Here is a 21,699-nt window from a genome sequence, read left to right on the forward strand (position 1 = left end):
AAGTAAAATCATATGGTTGATGTTTACCTACCTGCTCGCTGTGAAAAAAAGCACTTTATCAAGTTAGAGACATCACACAGTCTTCAGATATAATGAAATGAACATGGATCTAGCTCAGGAGCGACTCCTCCGAACATCAGTCCTGATATCACCTCCAAACCACACATCTGAGTTAGAAAAGTCAATTTGATGAACTATTGCTAAAGTTTGTGTAACGTCAGTGCGGGTATTCGAGCAGACCGCTGGAGATGAGATCAGGACTGAAAGGAAAGCAGCATCACGTTTACCCAGCGTCCTCATTAGTGTGAATCATGTGGCCCGAGCGCAAATGTCTCAGACGAAGGTAAACAGCAGCCCGACACCTGTCTGACTCCCAACACTGACATTAAACACACACAGACACAAACACACACACACTGACACAGAATGAAAGAAGAGGAGGAGGAGGACAGCCGTCCTGTTTGAGGTCATCTGGAGTCATTAGTTAGCGGTTAGGTTAAGGTTAGTTGTGTTTTATTGTGATGTCTTACCTCGGATGGGAGTACTCTCTGGAAAAAGACACAAAACGAAACACACATCAGTTTAGTTGATGGTTAATGTCAGCCCAGGTTATGATTCTCCTCATGTACTGGTTAGTTTAGGTTAAGATCATCATTATCATCATCACAACTTTAGTAAAGTTTAAAGACCTTCCAGTGCTGGACGTGGAGCTGCTTCTTCTTTCTTTTCCTATTTCTACTTTCTAAATGCTTACAAACAATTTGATCAGTCTGTAAAAGTTTAATGACGCTAAAGAAAACAATAATATTAAAAAAATGATTAAATGTAGTTGACCATGATTACAATATAATAGTAATATTTTCTAATAAGGCAGTTAATTATTTATAAATAGAATACATTTGTACATTATAAATATCAATATAAATAAATGAATAAATAATAGAAAAAAGTATAAAAATATAAAATTATTAAATTTTGAATTCATATTAATGTCCACATTATTAATTTGTTTTATTATTATTTGATTATTATTATTTATGAATTTTTTGCTAGGCTGCACAGCAATGAAAAAGAGTATTTCTTTAATAATAGATGCATTAAATCATATATTATATGAAAATCAATTAATTAATAATATTAATTATACAAATAATATAAAACCACATAAATAGTATAATATAAAATATATAAATAATAAAAATAAAAATATTTAAATGCACAATTTTTAAATAGTTATTAAATATAACATTTTAAATTTTTTTTATATGAATAATAATATGCAAAATTTAATTAAAATAAATTATTTTATATATTTTTTTAAATTATTTTATTTTACAAGAAAAAAGAGATATCCAGTAATGGTTAGCATCAACTACTAGACTCCTGAATATAGTGAATATAGTATGGTAATATTCATAAGTAAACTGATATGTTTGCCCCTTGTCTGGAACGGTTCACAATGGAGCGCTGTAGCTTTATTTCTAAAATCGTGTCCCTCACGGAGCTCTTTGTCCAGCAGCAGCACGAAGGTCATCGTGAGCATGAAGGATATTTTGCCTGCTTCTCCATCAGCCTCATATTAACCCCTCAAGTGCACTTTTTGCACAAATACTACTAAAAATAACTTTGAATAAAATAAATTGATACAATTTTATATATATAGTTTTATTTGTATTTTTAATTCCATTTTACAGTTTATATAATAATAATAATGAATTACATAAATTATATACTAAATAACATATAATACACTAAAATTTAATTAATACAATATTATTAAAATAATTCAAATCAATTATTAATTAATGCAGTACATTATTACCTATAATTTTTATTATTATTTTATTATTTTGCTAGGTTCTACAAAGAAAAAAACAACAACTATATTTATAATAGTTATAATTACGCCTCATAAATTATAAATTAAAAATCAATTAATTAATCTACAATATAAATTATTTAAAATAAATTTAAGTAGGATTAAAATAATTATAAAAAATAATTCTGTGCCATGACAAACAAAATACAATAAACAGAATTTAAATAAAAGAGGTTTCATCTAGTTTTTATACGGACTATATTATATTATCTATTGATCTATTATAATAACATTTTCTTTATACAGTAAATATTATATTAATTAACTATAATATAATACATTATATATATAATATAATCTATAACTATAATAAAACTATTTTAAATAAAATATGATACATTATTTGATATTGTTTTATTTACTTTATAATTTGTTTAAATCTCATTTGCGATGTCTATAATAATATTAATAAACTGCGTATATTATATACTAATAATTAATTAATAAACATTTGGATATAAATGATCATTAAAATAAAGTCAATTATTAATTCATATAGCACATAATTAAATGTTTTATTTTTGTTTTATTATTTGAATAAATGTTTTGCTTGGCTGTACGAATGGGTTTCAGCAAGCAGACAGAATATTCCTCATTTAGAGTAGTATTTTTGTTTTGTTTTTTGAATGAATGTTTTGTTTTGCTGTTTTAGTGTAGTTTCTGTATATGGATCAGGGGAGCGTCAGTGTTTGCTAGCGGGAGTAGTCTTGGTTAGTATCAGGGACGTCGAGGCAGCAGAATTAGCTTGTTTTGTTCCCGCTAGAGACAAAGTCACGGTTAAGGTGTGGAAAGAACTGGTGAGGTGAGGTTAGGTTAAAGGTTAGAGGTTCACAAACACACAGATGTCTCACATGAAGTCGTGACTGCAAAAACGTGCAGCCGTTTGCTCCAAGAAGCCTCCAGACTTTCTCGGGCAAGAAAAAGCGCGATTTATAAGACAATCTGGCCGCATCTTCATCCATCTGCGTGGCTCAGAGCGAGTTCAGGCTCCACGCCACACATTTAGGCCGCAGTGACCTTAAAAACAGCTCATCGGAGGCACAGATGTCCCATCAGCACCAAATCTGACAGACGGTGACTGAGAAATAAGATGTGCCTTAAAAAAGCTTTAGAAATGATCAAATACGCAAGAAGAGATGGAAACGGCAGACGATCAAGAAAATGATCATTATATCAATATAATAAGTGTTTAAATAGGTACAAACAAATATTAAAATGATCACTCTGTCTGCAGCGGGCGTGAACGACAACCAAAGCAATGAGAATCAACACTACAAAGTCATCTACACTGGAAGTGTACTTTATTATTTAATTTTTATTAAATAAAATAATAATATAATTGATTCAATTAATAATACTAATATAAGTGTCTTAATTATCTTTATAAATTAAATATTCAAATTTCTATCTGTGTTTATAATATATAGTTCATATTGATAATATATTAATAAGTAATACACATTTATTTTATAATAACAATACTTTATTATTTTTGTAAAAAAATCGAATATTTAATAACATAAAATCTTAATTCTATAATTGATTTGACAAATATGTGCTTAGATACATAGTTTATTAATTAAAATATTGTTACTGACCCACAAATACAATATTATAATAATTATATAATTAAAATAGCAATTAAAGTCATTATTATTAGTGAAATATTAAAATGTATTTATATATTTAAAATATATAACTAATGATTGATAAATTAATATTCACAATATATTAATAAATAACACATTTATATTAATATATAAATTCATATTATGATGACAATGATAATAATAACAATATTTTATTTTTTCAAAAAATCTAATATTTATGAAATCCAATTCTAAAATTAATTTGACAAATAATTGCTTAGATACATAGTTTACTATTAACTTCATAGTTCATTTTAAATAGATATTTGAATATAACAAAGCATACAAATTTATTAAACATATACATTTATTATTTAAATAAATGTTTAAATTAGAACATAATAATACTTTATCAAATATTTCTAAATCACACTTTTTTTTTTTTTACTTTTAAATCAAATATTTATTAAACACAATTTTTTTTATTATTAAATAATTTGACAAATTAAAACACGATGCGGAAACACGATGCATTGAGATCAAGGTAAAGTGTACTTAATTTGTTTTCTGGGAAACATGCAAGTATCTTCTGTTGCTTCTGAAGGGCATTACTAATTTATTATTAAATAAAAAAAAAAAAAAAAAATATATATATATTTATATATATATCTATATATATATATATATATATATCTAATATATATATTATATATATATAAATACTTGGACAAAATAAGTATATTTCTACAAATAATCTTCATCCTGTTCAAAAGTTTTCACCCCCGGCTCTTAATGCATCATGTTTTCTTCTGGAGCATCAGTGAATGTTTGAACCTTTTTTAATAGTTGTGTTTGCGTCCCTCAGTTGTCCTCAGTGTGAAAAGATGGATCTCAAAATCATACAGTCACTGCTGGAAAGGGTTCAAATATGCAAAAGATGCTGGAAAACTGAAGAATCTGCAGTTCTGGAGTCATCAAATAGTGTGTATATTGAGCATTGACTTAACACTTCCAGTGCAGACAAACTCAAGCCACAAAAGCCTTCAAACTACCCAGAGAGCGTCACCTTTCTGCTGTTTACGGACCTACAACTGACACACGGACCTAAAGAATCAGATCTTGCTTTCCTCTCAAGAAAAATGTCTCTGGCCCCAGTCTGGAAACTCAAGAGATCCGGTTCTCTTCAGGACAGAGACAGAGAGATGCAAACAGCAGGAGGTTTGGCCGCCGTCGACGGCTACAGGCCTTTTTCTCATCAGCGTAAATCCCTTCAGGACGGAGGATCGAGTGCTGGCCTCCTGAGCAAACATCCCATCACTCGCTCAAAGAGTTTCAACAGCAATCGTCATCAACAACCGAATCAACACGAAACCAAAACCCAACGCTTCTATGTCCTTAACGCACATCTCCATACCGAAAAACCCACTTCAACTAGTCTGAGCTGGACTCTCAGACTCAAAAGGGCCTTTCGCACCGCTTTAGTTCCAGAACTAAATGTACAGTACTAAAGTCCTCGGACGATTTTGCATGAACTATTTCCCAGTACCATTTAAAGGGTTGCATTTGCACCGACAGTGTGTACGAGGAAGTGACATAAGCTGGTCGACAGCAACGTCATATGTGCGCGGCATTCAACAACGAAAACAAAGAAGAACAACGTTAACAAAAGGAGGATGGAGGCACTGTGATTGGAGCTGTGTTGTTGTTGTGTCTCACGGGTTTCACAATAATGGACATGGAATGTCGATGTACAGTATACGTAAAGCGATTGAAAGAACGGAAAGGAGGACTAAAAGTCTCCAACGACAACTGGCAGTGCTACATTTCCTCCAAGTGCCTGCACTTCAGCATCCGTCCATCTATCGCTGTTTTCCATACTTGAGAAATGAGTTGACACAATGTTTACAGTATGTTTACACAGCGTTTTAAATCATGGTGGGTGAGGGTGTTTTCAAACGCGTTTGGCCAATCAATGTATACTTATGTCACGGGTAGCACCAGTTGTGCTGGTTAGACCCTGCTCCGGAGTAGGAGCTAATTTGGTTCTCAAAAAAGGCAGTCCGGAACTAAAATTGCACCCAGTTCCGGTGCCAAAAACGCCAAAGAGTGGGTAGTTCCACAATTAGTTCTGATATTATGAAAAGGTTCCTGCGGTGCGAAAGGCCCTATAAGTGCCCAAAACCCCTGAAAAACCAGCGAACAGACCAGTTTGACCCTGACAAGACTTGCAGTACAACTTAGGCTAGATTAAGATGTTTTGATGGCTTATATTTTAATTTAATAATATATAAAATTTAAGTTAGTAAAAACATCTACAATGTCTTTTATGCTGACGTTAATTAGCAAAACAACTTTATAAATAATATTTATTATTACATAATTAATAATTATTAATAATATTAATTAGTAGAAATACTGTATTTAGACTAATATCATATATACAATATAATAATAATATATTCATTATTATTGTTCAAATTATTGCCTTATATAATGTAAATAAATAAAAGCCTCTGTAACATTTTCTGCTGACATTAATTAGCAAAATAATGTTTGATTATAAATGACAACAATTATTACATAATTATTATAAATAATGTTAATTAGCAAAATATTTAGAGAAATAAATTATATATAACACACATATACTTTGATTTACTTAAAACAATATTTTAATAAATATAATAATAATAACAACAATAATAAAATTATAAATATTTACCTTTAAATATATTAAAAACATATTTGAACAGTAATAATAATAATGATGATAATAACAAAAACGCATGTAATATATTTCAATATAATTGTTACATAAGCAGATTTTAGCTTTATGATATATAACGGTTAGCATTAATCAAGTGTCGAATGTCACCGTTTTCACAATGTAATTGATTCCTGACGAACAAAACCAACACAATTCCTACACCCTCAGAAAAAAAGGTACACTTTAGGGACTTGGTATATGTATCTTTAAGGTACCAATATGGATTCTTTAGGTACAAAGGTGTGCCTTTTGATAAGGTACTGCCCCAGTGACAGCTTTTGTACCTTTTTTTCTGAGCATGTACATTTCTAAAGGCATCACATTACAGAAGCTTCTGAAAGCGCTTCATGTGAACTTCCTCTGTCAAGCACACAGAGTATGGAGGATGTACAAACATATCCGTCCCACGAGTCGCTCAGGTGAAGTCTGCTTTCAGCTGCTTGGGCCGCGAGGCTCCAAGGCCCCGGTGGTTCCTGCTCGGATGATAAATATGTTATTGAGACGAAGCCGAGCGAGCTCTCGGTGGCACGCGGATCGAGGGTGTGTCTGGCGGTCAACAACGCAACCACAACCGCTTGGCCAGAGCTTCTGAAATCCTAATCTGTTATTCTTCTGTTTTATAAGCTTCTGAATATTTGTGGCCGGTGAGAGCCGATTCTCTGGAGAGCTAAAGAGCTGCATGTGAATGGAGAACATTAGCAAATCCACACACACACATAAACACGCACGCTTTCTGCAGTGTGTCATCCTCCAAAGCTTGAGAGAAACAGGGAAATGTTTCATGTTAGTGGGCGAGGAGAAGAAAAAGAAATACGGAGGGTACAGACAGACGTTAAAGGGAAAGGAGAGGGGAGGACATGCATTTTAAAACCAAGTTAAAATGCCATCTGCTTCAGGGACACGAGGAAGCTTGCGCCCTCACTGAGACACTTACCAATCGCTTCTGGAAATGATAAAAAACAGAAAAAGAAGCAGAAAGGAAGAACAAAACAGCACATTTTAGGGTCGGGTTCACAGCAGTCGCACACACCCTGAAATCAATAGAGTTCAGTGGGGAAGATCCCTTTGTAGGACGAGATGTTAAACACAGATTTAAGGCTATTTTATGAGCATGTTTAATGATATAAGAGACTAGCTCATGAGGGAATCTCAGAAAACCCGTCAAGAACATTTCTAGGATTCTACATTTGCAAAAATCAAAATACAATTTGAATAAAGAGGGAATTAAGCACCACTCAATCTCTAAATTCTCATTATCAAAATGATTTCATAATTTAAATTATTCTCAATGATGATATTAATAGTCTCTTTTACTGTACATCATTTAAAAATTTTTAAGTTCAATACAAGTACAATAAATCTAAACTTCTATCATGTACAAATACAAAAAATATAAATATTAAAAAGTATAAATATTAATTTAACAGTAATAATATTTGAAATAATATTTTAATAATATTATTAATATGTAATTTAATATATATTACATGTAAAATAATAATAGTAATTCAAATGTATTTAATACATTTAAAAAGAACACATAGAATTTTACGTAATGGTTAATTGTATTAATTTTAGATAATTAATTTAAATCAATACAAATAAAACATTTAATTGAAATAAGCATAAAGTAAAAATCAACGCAAGTACAATAAATATAATCTTCCATCATGAATAAATACTTAATAATATTGAGTTTAAAAATAAGTAGTTTTAATAATATTAATAATGTAATTTAATACATTTGTTTTTAAAAGAAGAAGATTTTTTTCACATTACAATAATGAGAATGTGATATATCATTTCAATATGGTATTGAATTTTGCATATCTCTTTTATTTTCATTTGCTTTTCTGTGCTGAAATATTACCTGAACATGTTCTTGACAAGTTTAGCGAGTTATAGAGTTTGCAAAATTGTTTTATCACATTGATTAAAACTAATACATTATGTATAGTTAGAATTAGGGTTATGTTTTAGATATAGTGTGTGAAAACAGTTAAAATAACTGCCCTTGGTAAAACAATTATTGCCTTAAGAAATTCATTAACATCTTTAGAGATTTAGAAAATGTTAGCATATTTAATTACCAAATAGACGCACCAAATAAATACTACTAAAAGCATTTAGATAACTCACTAACACACAAATTGAATTAAGACCATGATTATAGGTAATTTGCACATGCTGTATGCTCTGCATACTGAATTTAGTTTGTCTAATTAGTAGTACTCCAATAGTATGTTAATTATCGGGGTTAGTCAATGTTCTGCATGTGAATGCGGAAGTGCCGCTAGAAACCTGCTTTAGTTGAAATAGAGACAGAGACATCACAAACAAGACAACAGAGAGTGAGGCACAACAACATGTAAGACCCACTCACACTGTGACAAAAACACAGACAGAGGGAGGACAGGTTCTATAGCCATGCTAAACTTAGCTGTTAAACTTTTAGCACTGCTTTGTTAAACTGTAGGCTAACATAAGCATTTTCGGAAATATGCATTTCCAAAACCTGTTAAATTTGTCGGATTAATCTGTACGTCTGCCAGCAGGGCAGAGAAATTAGCTTTCTAAGTGAGCTATGAACGCTAACCTTGCGGCTAGTGACATCGCTAATGGAAGCTAAAAGGGTTGACTGTTTGGGTAAGGCCCAATATGCTACACAATAATCTCGCTTCTTGTCCGCAACGAGAGAAGTCAAAGTCATTTGTGTTCCTGTACCACAGCCAATGGCGTTACAGAGGCCTGTGATACCCCCTCGGCGAGTCTGGGTTGTCCATTAACACGGCGCAAAACAAAGCACTCAAGTCTAGCATAAGTGAGAGCAGATGTAGCTGCACTTTGCTTGAATCTGAAACTTTATTTTGAAAATATCATGATGGATCCTGAAAAAGGGAACTCTGGGTAAGCAAGTTCGGGTCAAGGGTTGCCAGCCGAGTATCTAATGCCCATACTGATTTACGTCAACAGCTCCGAAACAAATGCAACCCAATAGATTTTTCTTTTCTCTGTTGCTGACAAATCACTGACCCACGACGGTGGCCTTGGGGTGACTGGAGCGCTAGACTTAATGAGATATATAATTAGACTGTTTTACTGGGTCTTTCAATAAAGATTCATTAGCTTAAACCAGACATTAATCATATGCTTGCCTCAAAATCTGGACTAAGCTCCTCTGACACAGTTCATTAAAAGTCATTATCTTTCCATTTCAGCTTCCCTAGCAACTCATAGCGCTAACTCTGTGGGTGTTTTTTTTTTTTGGGAGAGGGGTGGGTATTTTTTGTAAGAGGAGTGGTATGGTAGAGGTGGAGTAAGCAGAAGAATATTAGCAATAAAGCTTAAGGCGCATCCGTTCGTCTTACCTGATCTGAGCTGTTTGATTCGGCCGTTACTTGTGCTGGGGTCGATGGGAAGGAAGTCTTTGAACCAGGTGATTTCCGGGTCAGGGTTACCACTGGCAGCACAAAGCATGGTAGCCGTGCGCGTGCGCTCTACCACCTTCAGTTGTGGGCCCATGTCAATATTGGGGAAGCCAGCAGGAAGCAGGTCCTCTGTAGGGGAAAACAAAGAGGTTTAGAGACAAGCAGTGGACCATAAGATGCCAATAACCAACTCGATAGTTCCTACCAACTTGGCCTGGTATGATAAATGTAGACCCTCTGTTGGGAAGAACTTAGAGAAGTTTAAAGATGAGCAGTGGACATTCAGATGCCAATAACCTACTCGAAAGTTCCTACAAAGCAAGTTTCTGAGAGAACCAACTTGGCCTGGAATGGGCAAGTAGGCCCTCAGTTGGGGAGAACTTAGAGAAGTTTAAAGATGAGCAGTGGACATTCAGATGCCAATAACCTACTCGAAAGTTCCTACAAAGCAAGTTTCTGAGAGAACCAACTTGGCCTGGAATGGGCAAGTAGGCCCTCAGTTGGGGAGAACTTAGAGAAGTTTAAAGATGAGCAGTGGACATTCAGATGCCAATAACCTACTCGAAAGTTCCCACAAAGCAAGTTTCTGAGAGAACCAACTTGCCTGGAATGGGCAAGTAGCCAAGTAGGGTTTGGCTAGGATCGGTTTCCCTTCAGGGACCCTCAAGGGGACTTCCTGAGGGACAATCAAACATTTTCATAGCAAAGAGCACACTGAGCTCTTGCTCATACCGTCATGCATATCATTTGAGTCCTACGGATCCGTGTTTACATCACTAGCGACAGAGCCGTTTAATCGGGGCAAGCACTGGTGACATTTCACCCCCGGTTCCTCCATAGTTGTTTACGGCACTGAGTTGATACGGAGAGACAGGTGACACACAAACACACAATAGATTTTGACAATTCACCCCTCGCGCTCTTTAAAAGAATCCAGTGTGGCTGTTGCCTGCTGTTGTAGGCCAACACAAGCCTTCACGCTCTTCATTGGATCTGCTGTAAAGACTGATGAATAAGGCAGAGGGAAAACCTCTCATTTCTTTGACCTGGTGTGACTCACATTCTGGCAAAGAAAATCAGACACCGTAGGCTGTGCCAATGGGCACAGGTCAGGCTTTGAGTGTGAAGGTCACATCCTTCGAACCCTTTGAGAGTCACAAAGGTGTGCCAAGGCTCATGACATTACAAGAAACCCGCGTAGTGCAGCTAGTGCCGGAAACTGTTTTTACACAGGCCCTGACACCAAAAGAAAGGACTTGAGCCAATGTTTTGTGCAATGACCTTTCATTTCCATGTTCAATTATTCAGTGTTGGCTGGGGAAGCATTATGTCTGCCTATTATTAACCAGCAAAGATGAGATATTTAAACGTTAAAACGGGGGAAAAGATACAGATACTTGTCCATCCAAAAGCAGCCTTTTGGAAAGAAACATTTTGTGTTTGCTGTAAATGTGATCCATGGCTAGATTATCCATTCTGTGATACCAGAATAGGATTTCTGCAATGCACACAAATTAAGCCTTAAACACAAAACAAGTAATTTGATTTGAGCTTAATTAAAGGAGGCAAGTACTGGGGAGTTTGGAATGGTGGTGGGCGAGTGAGAGCAGCAAACAGTGTCACTGATAGAAATGTCAAAGTAATGCAAATTCTATTATAGAGTTGATGAAAGAGGTTGAGACAGGAGCTGCAATAATACCATGTCACAGTGCTACCACTGCTTATATATGAATGTGGGCATACGAATGCAAACGGAAAGCGTATCTATATTGTCACTGGGATGCACTGACCTGGAATCATCCACTAAGAGAGGCTCACCGTGAGCACTCCAAAGTAGAGATGTCCTCTTCGGCTAATAGTAATGGAGAAGGGCTAGAAATAGAATTTGCCTTGCAGATGTACTTTTTCCAACGCTCAAATTGGTTCAGGGTCAGTTGCTCTGGTAAAATACGAAGGAAATCAGGCAGTAGTGCATGCATATCCGTGCCAAGAACCCTTAGCCCTATCCTGCCTGGCTTGCATTCCTGGTAAAAAAGCCCTGGAGTTATAATTCCAGCATTCCCCACCAATCTGATCACATGATTAGGTGGCTATGCCCTCCAAAACAGCTGTTTGATATTGTCGCAACCAGTTGACTTACATTAGGCTTGAGGTCTGGGCAGGAGTTTATATCTACCTCTCTAGCACTAGCCTTGTGATATCCCATAACCCCAAACAACAGTTTTAACCCTCTGGAGTCGATTAACGCGTGTCTTTACTCGTTTGGGTATTTTCTTCCTGAATAACCCCGAAAAGAAAAAAAAAACCTTAAAAAAAAAAAATTACACTTTCATTTTTTGATCGTACAGATAAGCATACATCAATTGTCGAATCTGGAAGGGTCTACTTTTTTTTGCATCGACAAATTAACACAAATTGTGCACTTATAAAATAAAGATAACAAACAAGGATGCTGGTCTTGCAGCCTTTTTATCTGCGCTGAGCTTCAGTACAAAACGCATTAAATGGAACTGTAACTCAGTGAATACTCAACAGAGACAGGAAGAGATTATTATAGAAAGCCTGACATGTCTACTTAACCTAAACAAGTGGCTGCTGAAAACAATATTCCGTGGAAAGTAATCCATATGAAAACCACGCGATGTCTGTTTTTTCAACGTCCTTCGCTTCATTATCTTCTAATGGCACGCACGCCCCCGCGCCGAGCCGCGCTTTTGAGATTTCAAATGTTTCACTGAAGCGCGCGCGTTTGAATACGCCCACACAACATAAGACAACGAGCAAGACGTTCTTTCAAGTTTTTATTATTTACTGTTTGCTTTCGCATGGGAGGAATAAGACTAATGCACGCCCAACAGAGTGATTGGTTGAGGATTTTGAGTTTTTGGATTTCCTCAAAAAAGATGAAGCACGTTATTCAGCAGCGATCATAAACATGATTACGTCTCTTTTTTTATTTATATACGATGTACTAGTTTTCACATAACGTGTAACATTTACTAGTTGACTTTTTCCAAAGACTTTTCCAAACAATACTTTCCTTACTAAATGTATAAGCAGTGGAAATATTATGGAGTTTCAATATCAATAAACACTACTATACCATTCAAAGCTTGATGTAAATAATATAAATGTAACATAAATTTTACTGTAACAAATTACCAATCATTGCTGTTCTTTTTCAAATTATTCCCCCCTAAAAAACCTGTAAAAAAAATATTCCAGCTCCGTTTCAACATTAATAGCTAATAATAATAATAATAATAATATAATAATAAGAATAATGATGATAATACCAATAACAATAATTTTGTTGTAGAATAAGATTGTTAAAGGATTCTGAGGAGGTGTGACTGAGTAATGGGCAAAAAGCGTTTGAAGTTCAGCTTTGAGTTTTTTTCCTATAAACTGTTTAAACTGGCACTCACAAGTGAATATTACATTATGTTGTTGTGGATACTTAAATATAGTCTAAATAACTACAAACATAAAATTTAATTAGATTTATTTCTTGTCCTCACATTCGTTCTTGTAACTCAGTCCCTCTCAGTGACACAGCGACTGAAAGGCTCATTATCAGCTCATTATGCAGGCCGTTGTCTTCTCCAGGTGTGAAGGTCATGATAGTTGACTCCTACTCGCATATACTTTACCAACCAAAAGTGCTTAGAAAATTTAAATCAATAGTTGTTTCTGTATGAGTAAGCAAGATGAGTTTTCAACATCATTTAAAAAAAAAATTCCTAGCACAAGCTCCAGTTTCCTAAAATTCCTGGAACCCATTTTCTGTATGTGTTTTGCCTTATTTCAAGTGATTTAACATTTATTTTTCACTAACCACGCATAACTTTTTTTTTCCTCAAAACACATCATGTACAGACATGCGGCTCACATATTGATTATACCCAGTTTTGTGCTGAGTTACAGTGAGATTAAACTTTAGCCATTTAGATATTTATAAGAACTCTGAAAAAGCACAAATGTCAGGGCATGACAAAACGTCTCCAGCCCCAAACATACCCTTAGACTCCAAGTTTAATCAAGGCTTTCTAAATAGTTGCCTCATTAGCAAAACACCGCTTTCGCCGCAGAGGGTTAATCAGAGGCTTTCAAATAGTTGCCCATTAGACAAAAACACAGCTTTCCCCTATCTTTGTGCATTTCAGGTGCTACATAAATTGAAATGTAGAACTGGAATGCAATTACAGGCCTCGTACTGGGTTTATATCTGGGCGGCTCTGAAGGCCGCCCCTGGCCTGACTAAGAGGCTGTTAAGCCGCGATGATAATGATGCTGTTATGATGATCAGCATAGCAGGATGAGTGCACTGGCCACTTTAGCCAACAGCTGCACATTCACCGATTCAGAAGGCCACTGAAATCGTCCTGAACCCCCCGCCCCTCACCCTCAAACCTTCAATCCGTTAGCTTTGACAGGGGCTTTTTCACTGGCTGTTATTATCTGTAATTGCGTTTAATTGTGGCTTGTGATTTAATGGCATTACGCAAGTGACAGGTGCAAAGCCTCTTAACCTGAGCGGTCAGTTTAGCGCAAGTGGATTTGCAGACGTGCATCCATGGTAATAAGCAAATGAGTTTTGATTGACTTATGATGATCTCTGAAGCTCATTATCCATGCAGATTAAAAGTAAAATGGCTATTGCTGCCTGTACACCAAAATAAATATGCAATATATACACAACTGCCACCTTGATGATTTTTCTTTTGAGAATATAAGCGTAGTGACAAATAAAAGACCAATTTCCATGAACAATACGAAATATAACACCAAATACTAAGAGTGGGTTTGTATGATACCTAGCATTTGCCACTGGGTGTCCATAAGCAAATGAGTTCTAGTTGATTAATGATGATCTCTGAAGCTCATTATCCGTGCAGGTGTAATATTTCATATCATAGATTAAAAGTAAAATGGCTATTGCAGCTTGTACATCAAAATAAATAGGTAATATATACACAACTGCCGCCTTCTGCCGGGACTGTGGCATTCTTATTAACAGCTTTATCAACCAGAGACACATTTCATAATTACACAAAGCATTCTTTGATAAGTGTGCATTTTTAAAAACTGCTCTCCAGCAAACAATTTTCTGCTGATAAAAGTCTCAGGGGAGGAATCAAATTCCACAGATGTATCCTCCCAAGTGTTGGCTATTTTTTTATTTTCACTTACAGAAATGATTTAATTCCATTAGTTCCTTAATCAGGTTAACTGATTAGCTCTCGCCACAGCCAGAGATGGCTGTAGAAACACATTAATATTTCCGAGAACTCTGCGAGGGTTGGAGAACAGCTGGCGGAAGAGCCAAAGAGAGAAAAATGGGATACAAACCACACGATGGGAAGAGGAAGACGCCCTTTTTCAAGAGCAGAACTAAGACGACATTTAACTAATCTGTAGCCCCAGCTGTGTGGATTTGAGAGGTGGTCGGTTTAATTTCCTGCGCTCCAAAAACAGCTCAATTTGCATAACAGGAAGTGCACGGAGGAGCGGACGAGAGTTTGTGCGCTTGCTGGATGAAGTCTGGAAGAGTCACCGGTCATGGCGTTTTGGGTTCGGCTGGCCTGTCACGTCAAACAGTGCGCCGTCAGCATGGGCTGCTGCACAGGAGACAGGGACACAAGTGCAGGGAAACGAATAATGGACTGGGCGCGGAGAGAGAGAGAGCGAGGGCTGCAGGGTGGAGGCGGAAACACATAATGCTCCATTAAGGAGCGTGAATCCCATTTCTGCCTCTTCAGATACACTATCGCAGCCCAGCCTCTGCATTCGGCACCATGCCTAGTGGTATATGCCAACTGGTCTGCCTTAAGTTTGCTACAGGATCAAGGACGCCATCTCCGACCATCCCAATTTCAACTAGAGCAGCTAGAGAATGATGAATGCAAGACCTTGGGAATTTCATATGAGAAAATCTTATTTATTTATTTAATATTAAATAAATTCATATAATATATTATTAATTTAGATATTCATACAATAAGAAAAAACATTATTAATTAACTTAAAATGTATAATTATTATAATTTTTTTTTAAAGTCACTGTTTACTAGCAAATTTGTTCAGCGGCAGCTCTTCAGGAGCAGAGCTTCTTTGCATTTGCATTTGAATTCTTAATGTGCCTAGGTGTGAGTGGTTGACTGTTTGATTTCAGGTTTGGATTGGTGATAGGTATTTATTTCTGATTTATTGTGGTTTTTTAAAACCAGTGTTTTTTTTCGCCTCTGTTCTAATAGGACCCAACAGATTCACAGCTACCGCTGGTAGATTGGTGTTTCTTATCGCCTCTGTTCTAATAGGACCCAACAGCTGAACCTCCACAAATATAAGGATACTTTTAATAGTAAATAATAGTAAACAAGACAAAATATTATGTATAATATAAAAAAAAACTAATAAAAATTATCATGAATATTACTAAAACTATGAAAAAATAGTACCAAAATAAACTAAAGATAAGGAAAAACATTATGTATCATGCTATAGATAAGACCAAACATAATGCACAATACTAAATATAAACCTATAATATCTATAATACAAAACATAAACCCAAAAATCATATAAAATACTAAATATAGGCCCAAATATCTTATATAATACCAATCACAACAGACTGGGTCATCGGAGTAACATTATGCAAAGGAGGGGTTTGGAAAGATGAATCTTCAAATGAATCGTTTGACAGTCGTTGAGAAATAAGGCACAATTAAAAGCAAATTATTAGAAAATAAAAGTGTTTTTTGACCTTGCATTCATTTAAATCTGTTGTTGGGGACTCCTGAAACCAAATTATAAGCATTTCAAAAAGCATAATAGGGGCCCTTTAATACAAAAACTCTCCAAAAATATAAATTATTTAATTTAATAAATAATATAATTTATTTAATTTCTTAATATAATAAATATTAGCACAATAATAGTACTTAATATGAGCACTAAATCATCCATGCATAATATTAAAGAAGTCTTAGTAAATAAAAAGCAGTAAACATAAACCCATCTATCATGTATAATACTAAAAATAAGTGCAAACATCATGTTTAATACAAAAGAAACCCCAAAATCATATAAAACACCAAACATAAGCCGAAATATTATAGAAAATACTAAATATATGCCTAAATAGCATGTAACATACTAGTTATAAGATCTAATATGATGTATAATACTAAAAGGAAGGCCAAATATTATGTTTAATTCTAAATATAAAACTAATATTTATTTCAAAAGTACGTTTCATTTAGATGACGAAGGAGAGTTATTTAGGCTTAAAGTAAGTTGCGAAAAGTAGTATTTAGCATTAATTAGGCTTAAAGTAAACAGCGAGGCGGTGGCAAGGGTTAAAGTAAACAGCGAGGCGGTGGCAAACGATCAGACACTGACTGCTGTGATGTGTTTTTGGTGGTGGGCTGTGGAGTTAGACGGCGGCGTGCGGCGGAGCGTCTGGCTGATGACCCAGTCCAGCTGCTTCTGTTGATGGGTTGGACTCTTTAGTATCTTATGAGGACGTGGGGCGGGGGGGCGCGGGGAGCGGATGGGACGGATCGTGAGGGTAGTGGGGGGTGAAGAGACTGAGGATGCAGTCGGAGGGACACGGGGATGCTGGATAATTATGTTGTTCGGTGTCATTGATGTCCTGAGTGTTAAGTGGGAGGGAGACGAGACTGACAGAGACGGATGCACTCGGCGACACTGACAACCTGAGTGTTAAGTATCACTCCAGACCAAAAACAGCCTTCCTGCATTTATTCATTTGCTCCTGGAGACCTTTAGGCCGCTGCAAACTCTGAGCACAATGTCAAAGAAGCCATGTTCAGTCCTGGAGCCAATTCCTGCTCCCATTCGCCATCATTAGTATTTACTTTGTGTAAATTTAGGGAAGCACAAACCCTGAATGTGCTAGTGTGGATTTCATCAAAATAAGGTCCTGATAAATGAGAGGTTGGAAGGTAATACACTGATAATGCCACTGAATGCTTTATTATTTTATTGTGAGGGTAAGAGTCTGGGGTGAAATATGAAATGAAAAAAAAAAAAAAAAAAAAAACTGGATAAGAGTCAAGGGAAACATCTGCTAAATGCACCAAAAAGGAAACATTTATTTACAGAAACATAATGCCAACTTTTCAGGGACGTCCTCTATAGACCTGAAAAATATTACAAATTAATGCTAATATTTTGAGAATGCACATTTAGGTAAATTTTGGAATAATGTACCCTTACTGGTTAAAATCCTTCAGTTTTAATTGATGTACATTTCTAAATGCTTTTATATGTATATTAAGCCTTTTACCCTTTTACAGAGCATATTTACAAAATATGTGTTTTACATATAAGTATATTTATAATAATAATTAAGAATACTTTATTAGAATTATAATTAAAATCCTTATTAATTTACTTTACTATATTTATATTTCTAAATGTATTTTCTATCTGTACATTAAGCATATTTACAAAAAAGTCCATTTTTAAAAGTAAATAACTATAATTAAATTATAATTTATTTTTATTTTTATGTACATTGTGCATTTTTGCTTTATTTTATAAAATACTTGTAAATTACAAATATAATTAAAAACTATTTTTAAATACATGTACATCGAGCATATTTACAAAAATTGTTAAAACATGAATAATAGGCCATTCCAGAACTTAAAAATAAGCGTTTTTTAAGTTCTGTATATATATATATAATATATGAATTTACATAGTAATTAGCTATATATATAGAGTATAGATAGATATTAGCAGCACTTACAAAACATAATAATAATAAAATGTGTAATAATCAAGTTGTTTTTTTTCGTTTTTAATGAAATACAAATATACAAGATCACTTAAATGCATTTTTATACATCTTTATTTATTTCTTTAAAGCAATTTAAAAATAATCATAAAATAATCATAATAATAATAACTATCGTCATAATATAATAATAATAGCATAATTACAAATAATTATAATAATAATAATATTATTTTTTTCAGCAGTTAGAAAAATAAATCAGTATACAATAATATAAGTAGTAGTAATAATAATAAAAGTTTTTTTTTTTTTGGGGGGGGGGGATGAAAATTTATGGTCTATGATTAATTTTAAACAGGTGTTTTCAATATACTAGGAGTAAAAAAAAGCCTATAGACCACCCAGTTTACTAACAAACCTGCAAACATAGTCATTTACACTGCAAAAACAATCAATTCAGGACTTTTTTTCTATGCTAATTAAAAAAAGTAATAATTAATTTTCTTTTTAATGAAATTATTTTAAATTCTATATGTTTTTTTTCCAACATGTACATTAAGCAGTTTTACATTTAATAAAAAAATAAATGGTAATTTAGAAAATGATTGTTTAAAAATATTACAATCAAGTGCATGCACAGCTAATAAAAAATAAAATAAAATAAAATAAAATAAAATAAAAAATAAAATAAATCTCTAGAAATAAATAAAGACAAAATAATAATAAATAAAAGATAAAATAAAATTAAATAAAATAAAATAAAATACAATGGGAATAAATAAAATAAAATAAAATCACAAAAGAAAAATAAAATAAAAGTGGGAATTGGAGAGACTTTAGACTCGGGTGAATTTAGGACATTTAAATGTTTTTTCCCTTCTCGCAGTATGAAACAAATCACTCTACATGACGACTTCACAGCGTTCAACAGAGGTGAAGAACTAGATCTTGGAAAGCAGAACATGAGAAAAACAATGTCTGAAATGTCCTGAAGGACACAAATCAACCTCAGTGACTCTCCATCGTCTCCTCCGAGGCGCAGAGCAGGCGTTACGTGACTCAGTGGACGAGTGTTTGATGCTCTTCTGCGTCCCCTCGGTCCTCATGACCGATCAGGCCTGATGACAGCTCTACAGGATCACTGGATCAAAGCGGATAAAAGCTGGAGTTAATTGTATCTTTGTTTCGTATTGTTTTGCTGAGTGCCAAACTCCTTCCTGAAGCCCGCGGTGAAGTTCCTCGAGGTGCTTCTTGAGCGACCTCATCATCGCCGTAAACAATCGCGAGTCACGCAAACGTCTGATTGACAGCAGCGCTGAGGATCAAACGCCACCGTCCTCATCATCGCCGTAAACAATCGCGAGTCACGCAAACGTCTGATTGACATGGGGGGTTTGGTTAACCCCATTTCCACGACTGACAATTATCTCTCCGCAGCAAACAGGAAGTGAGCAGCTTGTCATCATTAGCGGCGGCAGCAAACACGAGTCGTCTGTGAGAACAGAGCTAGAGCGAGTCCCAAAGCAGGGAGGGTATATAATATTTAAAGTTTATTTTATAAGTTTAAAAAAAAACAAAAAAAAAAACAATACAAAATTTTATGTAAATTCTAAATATTTTTTCTATATGTTTATCACGAATAAATACATTGAAAATAAATAAATAAATGCAAGTTCTAAATATTTTTCCTACATGTTCATCATGAATGAATGAATGAATGAATGAATAAACAAATAAATAAATAAATAAAGACTGTTACCAGGGTGATTGAATAATATTTTAAATATATTTAAATAAATATTTTTCCTAAATGTGACAATACATGTGTATCATGCATATTTACATGCATATTTACAAAAAACATGTACCCTTAAAAAATTATGTACCTTTCTTAAAAATAAATAAATAATTAAGTAAATGTATGAAAAATAAGTAATTTATACATTTTAAGCATTTAGAATATCTAAATATTAATAAACTATTAAATAAAAATATATTTTAAAAATAATATTTTTTATAAATATTTTAAAATATATATTTATATTTTTAAATAATAACAACAAAACAAAACATCCGCATGAACAAAATGAATTAATAAAACGCCAAACATTTACAACAAATAAATTTTTTATTTTTAATTAATTAATAATAATGAAATAATGATTTAATAATTAATTAATATTTAAAGCGTTTTTTAAATGTTTAATATTATATTTTTAAGTATTTACAAATAAATATATAAAAATTATTAATGTATGCATGTATGTATGTACATTCCAAATACATGTTTTTCTTTCTTGGTTCACCACAAATAAAAATAATAAAACAAAAAATAATTTTAATTTACAATTATATATATATATATATATAAATAGAGATATCTATATATGTATATATATATATCTATATATATATATGAATATTTTATTTATTTTAACCAACAGGATTTACCCAAAAGGTCATCATTAGCGGAATGGTGCAGCGGCGGTCATCATTAGCGGCGGCAGTTGTCAACGGGAACGGCGTGAGATTGAGTCCCAAAGCAGGAAAGCTATATAAACAGACACTGGATACTAAACGACTGTCTCATGCTTTCAAAGGAAACAATAATGGAGATAATGGATAGTGTGAATACACTGTCGTTTTGAATTTTGCAAGATCTTAACGCAGCCAAACAAACGCATTATGCATCGGGGAGCAGCTGAGCACGCGGAGGGGAAGTGCTTTTGTTTCTGACGCAGACAGTCATAATGCAGTGGGCAAATACAGCTGTGTGTGTAACACTGATCTAATCCAGATCTTCATTACCTCCACAACTGAGACAGAAAACACTGAAGAGTCCTATCACTTCTCACTGTCATTCAGTGGTGGATGTAAACACACATTAGAAAACAATATTAAAAATGATTTTATCTTTCGGATAAAATCCAATAGGAATGGGAAAATGTCCCTTAAATTAAGACAATATTTCTTGATGACATATTCATAAAGTTTAGCTCATTTTGTGCTGACTATATTTTTTTTAGACAACTAAATTTTTTACATTTTAGCTAAAAATAATGTGCAACATTATGAAAACGTCAAAAATGTAACTTAGGAAATATTAAAATTGTACATATAAAATGTCAATATTTTGTCCATTTACCATTATCTTTTTAGATGGCAACTTTCAAGAAATATTTTTTTAAAAAGTACAATTTAGATGACATACATTAAAGTGATACAAGTCAATACTTCAATGTCACATTCATTCATTTTTACAT

At 33.9% G+C, this 21,699-nt stretch overlaps 1 protein-coding gene across 1 annotated transcript in view; it reads right to left on the minus strand.

Moving 5' to 3' along the window:
* The window catches only part of LOC109080143 (receptor-type tyrosine-protein phosphatase S-like), a 135,579-nt gene that overhangs the window by 58,032 nt on the left and 55,848 nt on the right, over nucleotides 1-21,699 (minus strand). The window contains exons 5-7 of the mRNA XM_042712281.1: nucleotides 9,604-9,792; nucleotides 7,170-7,178; nucleotides 531-548 (exon numbers count right to left, since the gene is read on the minus strand). Coding sequence (XP_042568215.1) covers nucleotides 531-548; nucleotides 7,170-7,178; nucleotides 9,604-9,792 — 216 coding nt within the window. The remainder of the gene's footprint in view (nucleotides 1-530; nucleotides 549-7,169; nucleotides 7,179-9,603; nucleotides 9,793-21,699) is intronic.

This window comes from Cyprinus carpio, chromosome A22 (assembly GCF_018340385.1).
Source record: "Cyprinus carpio isolate SPL01 chromosome A22, ASM1834038v1, whole genome shotgun sequence".
Taxonomy (NCBI): domain Eukaryota; kingdom Metazoa; phylum Chordata; class Actinopteri; order Cypriniformes; family Cyprinidae; genus Cyprinus; species Cyprinus carpio.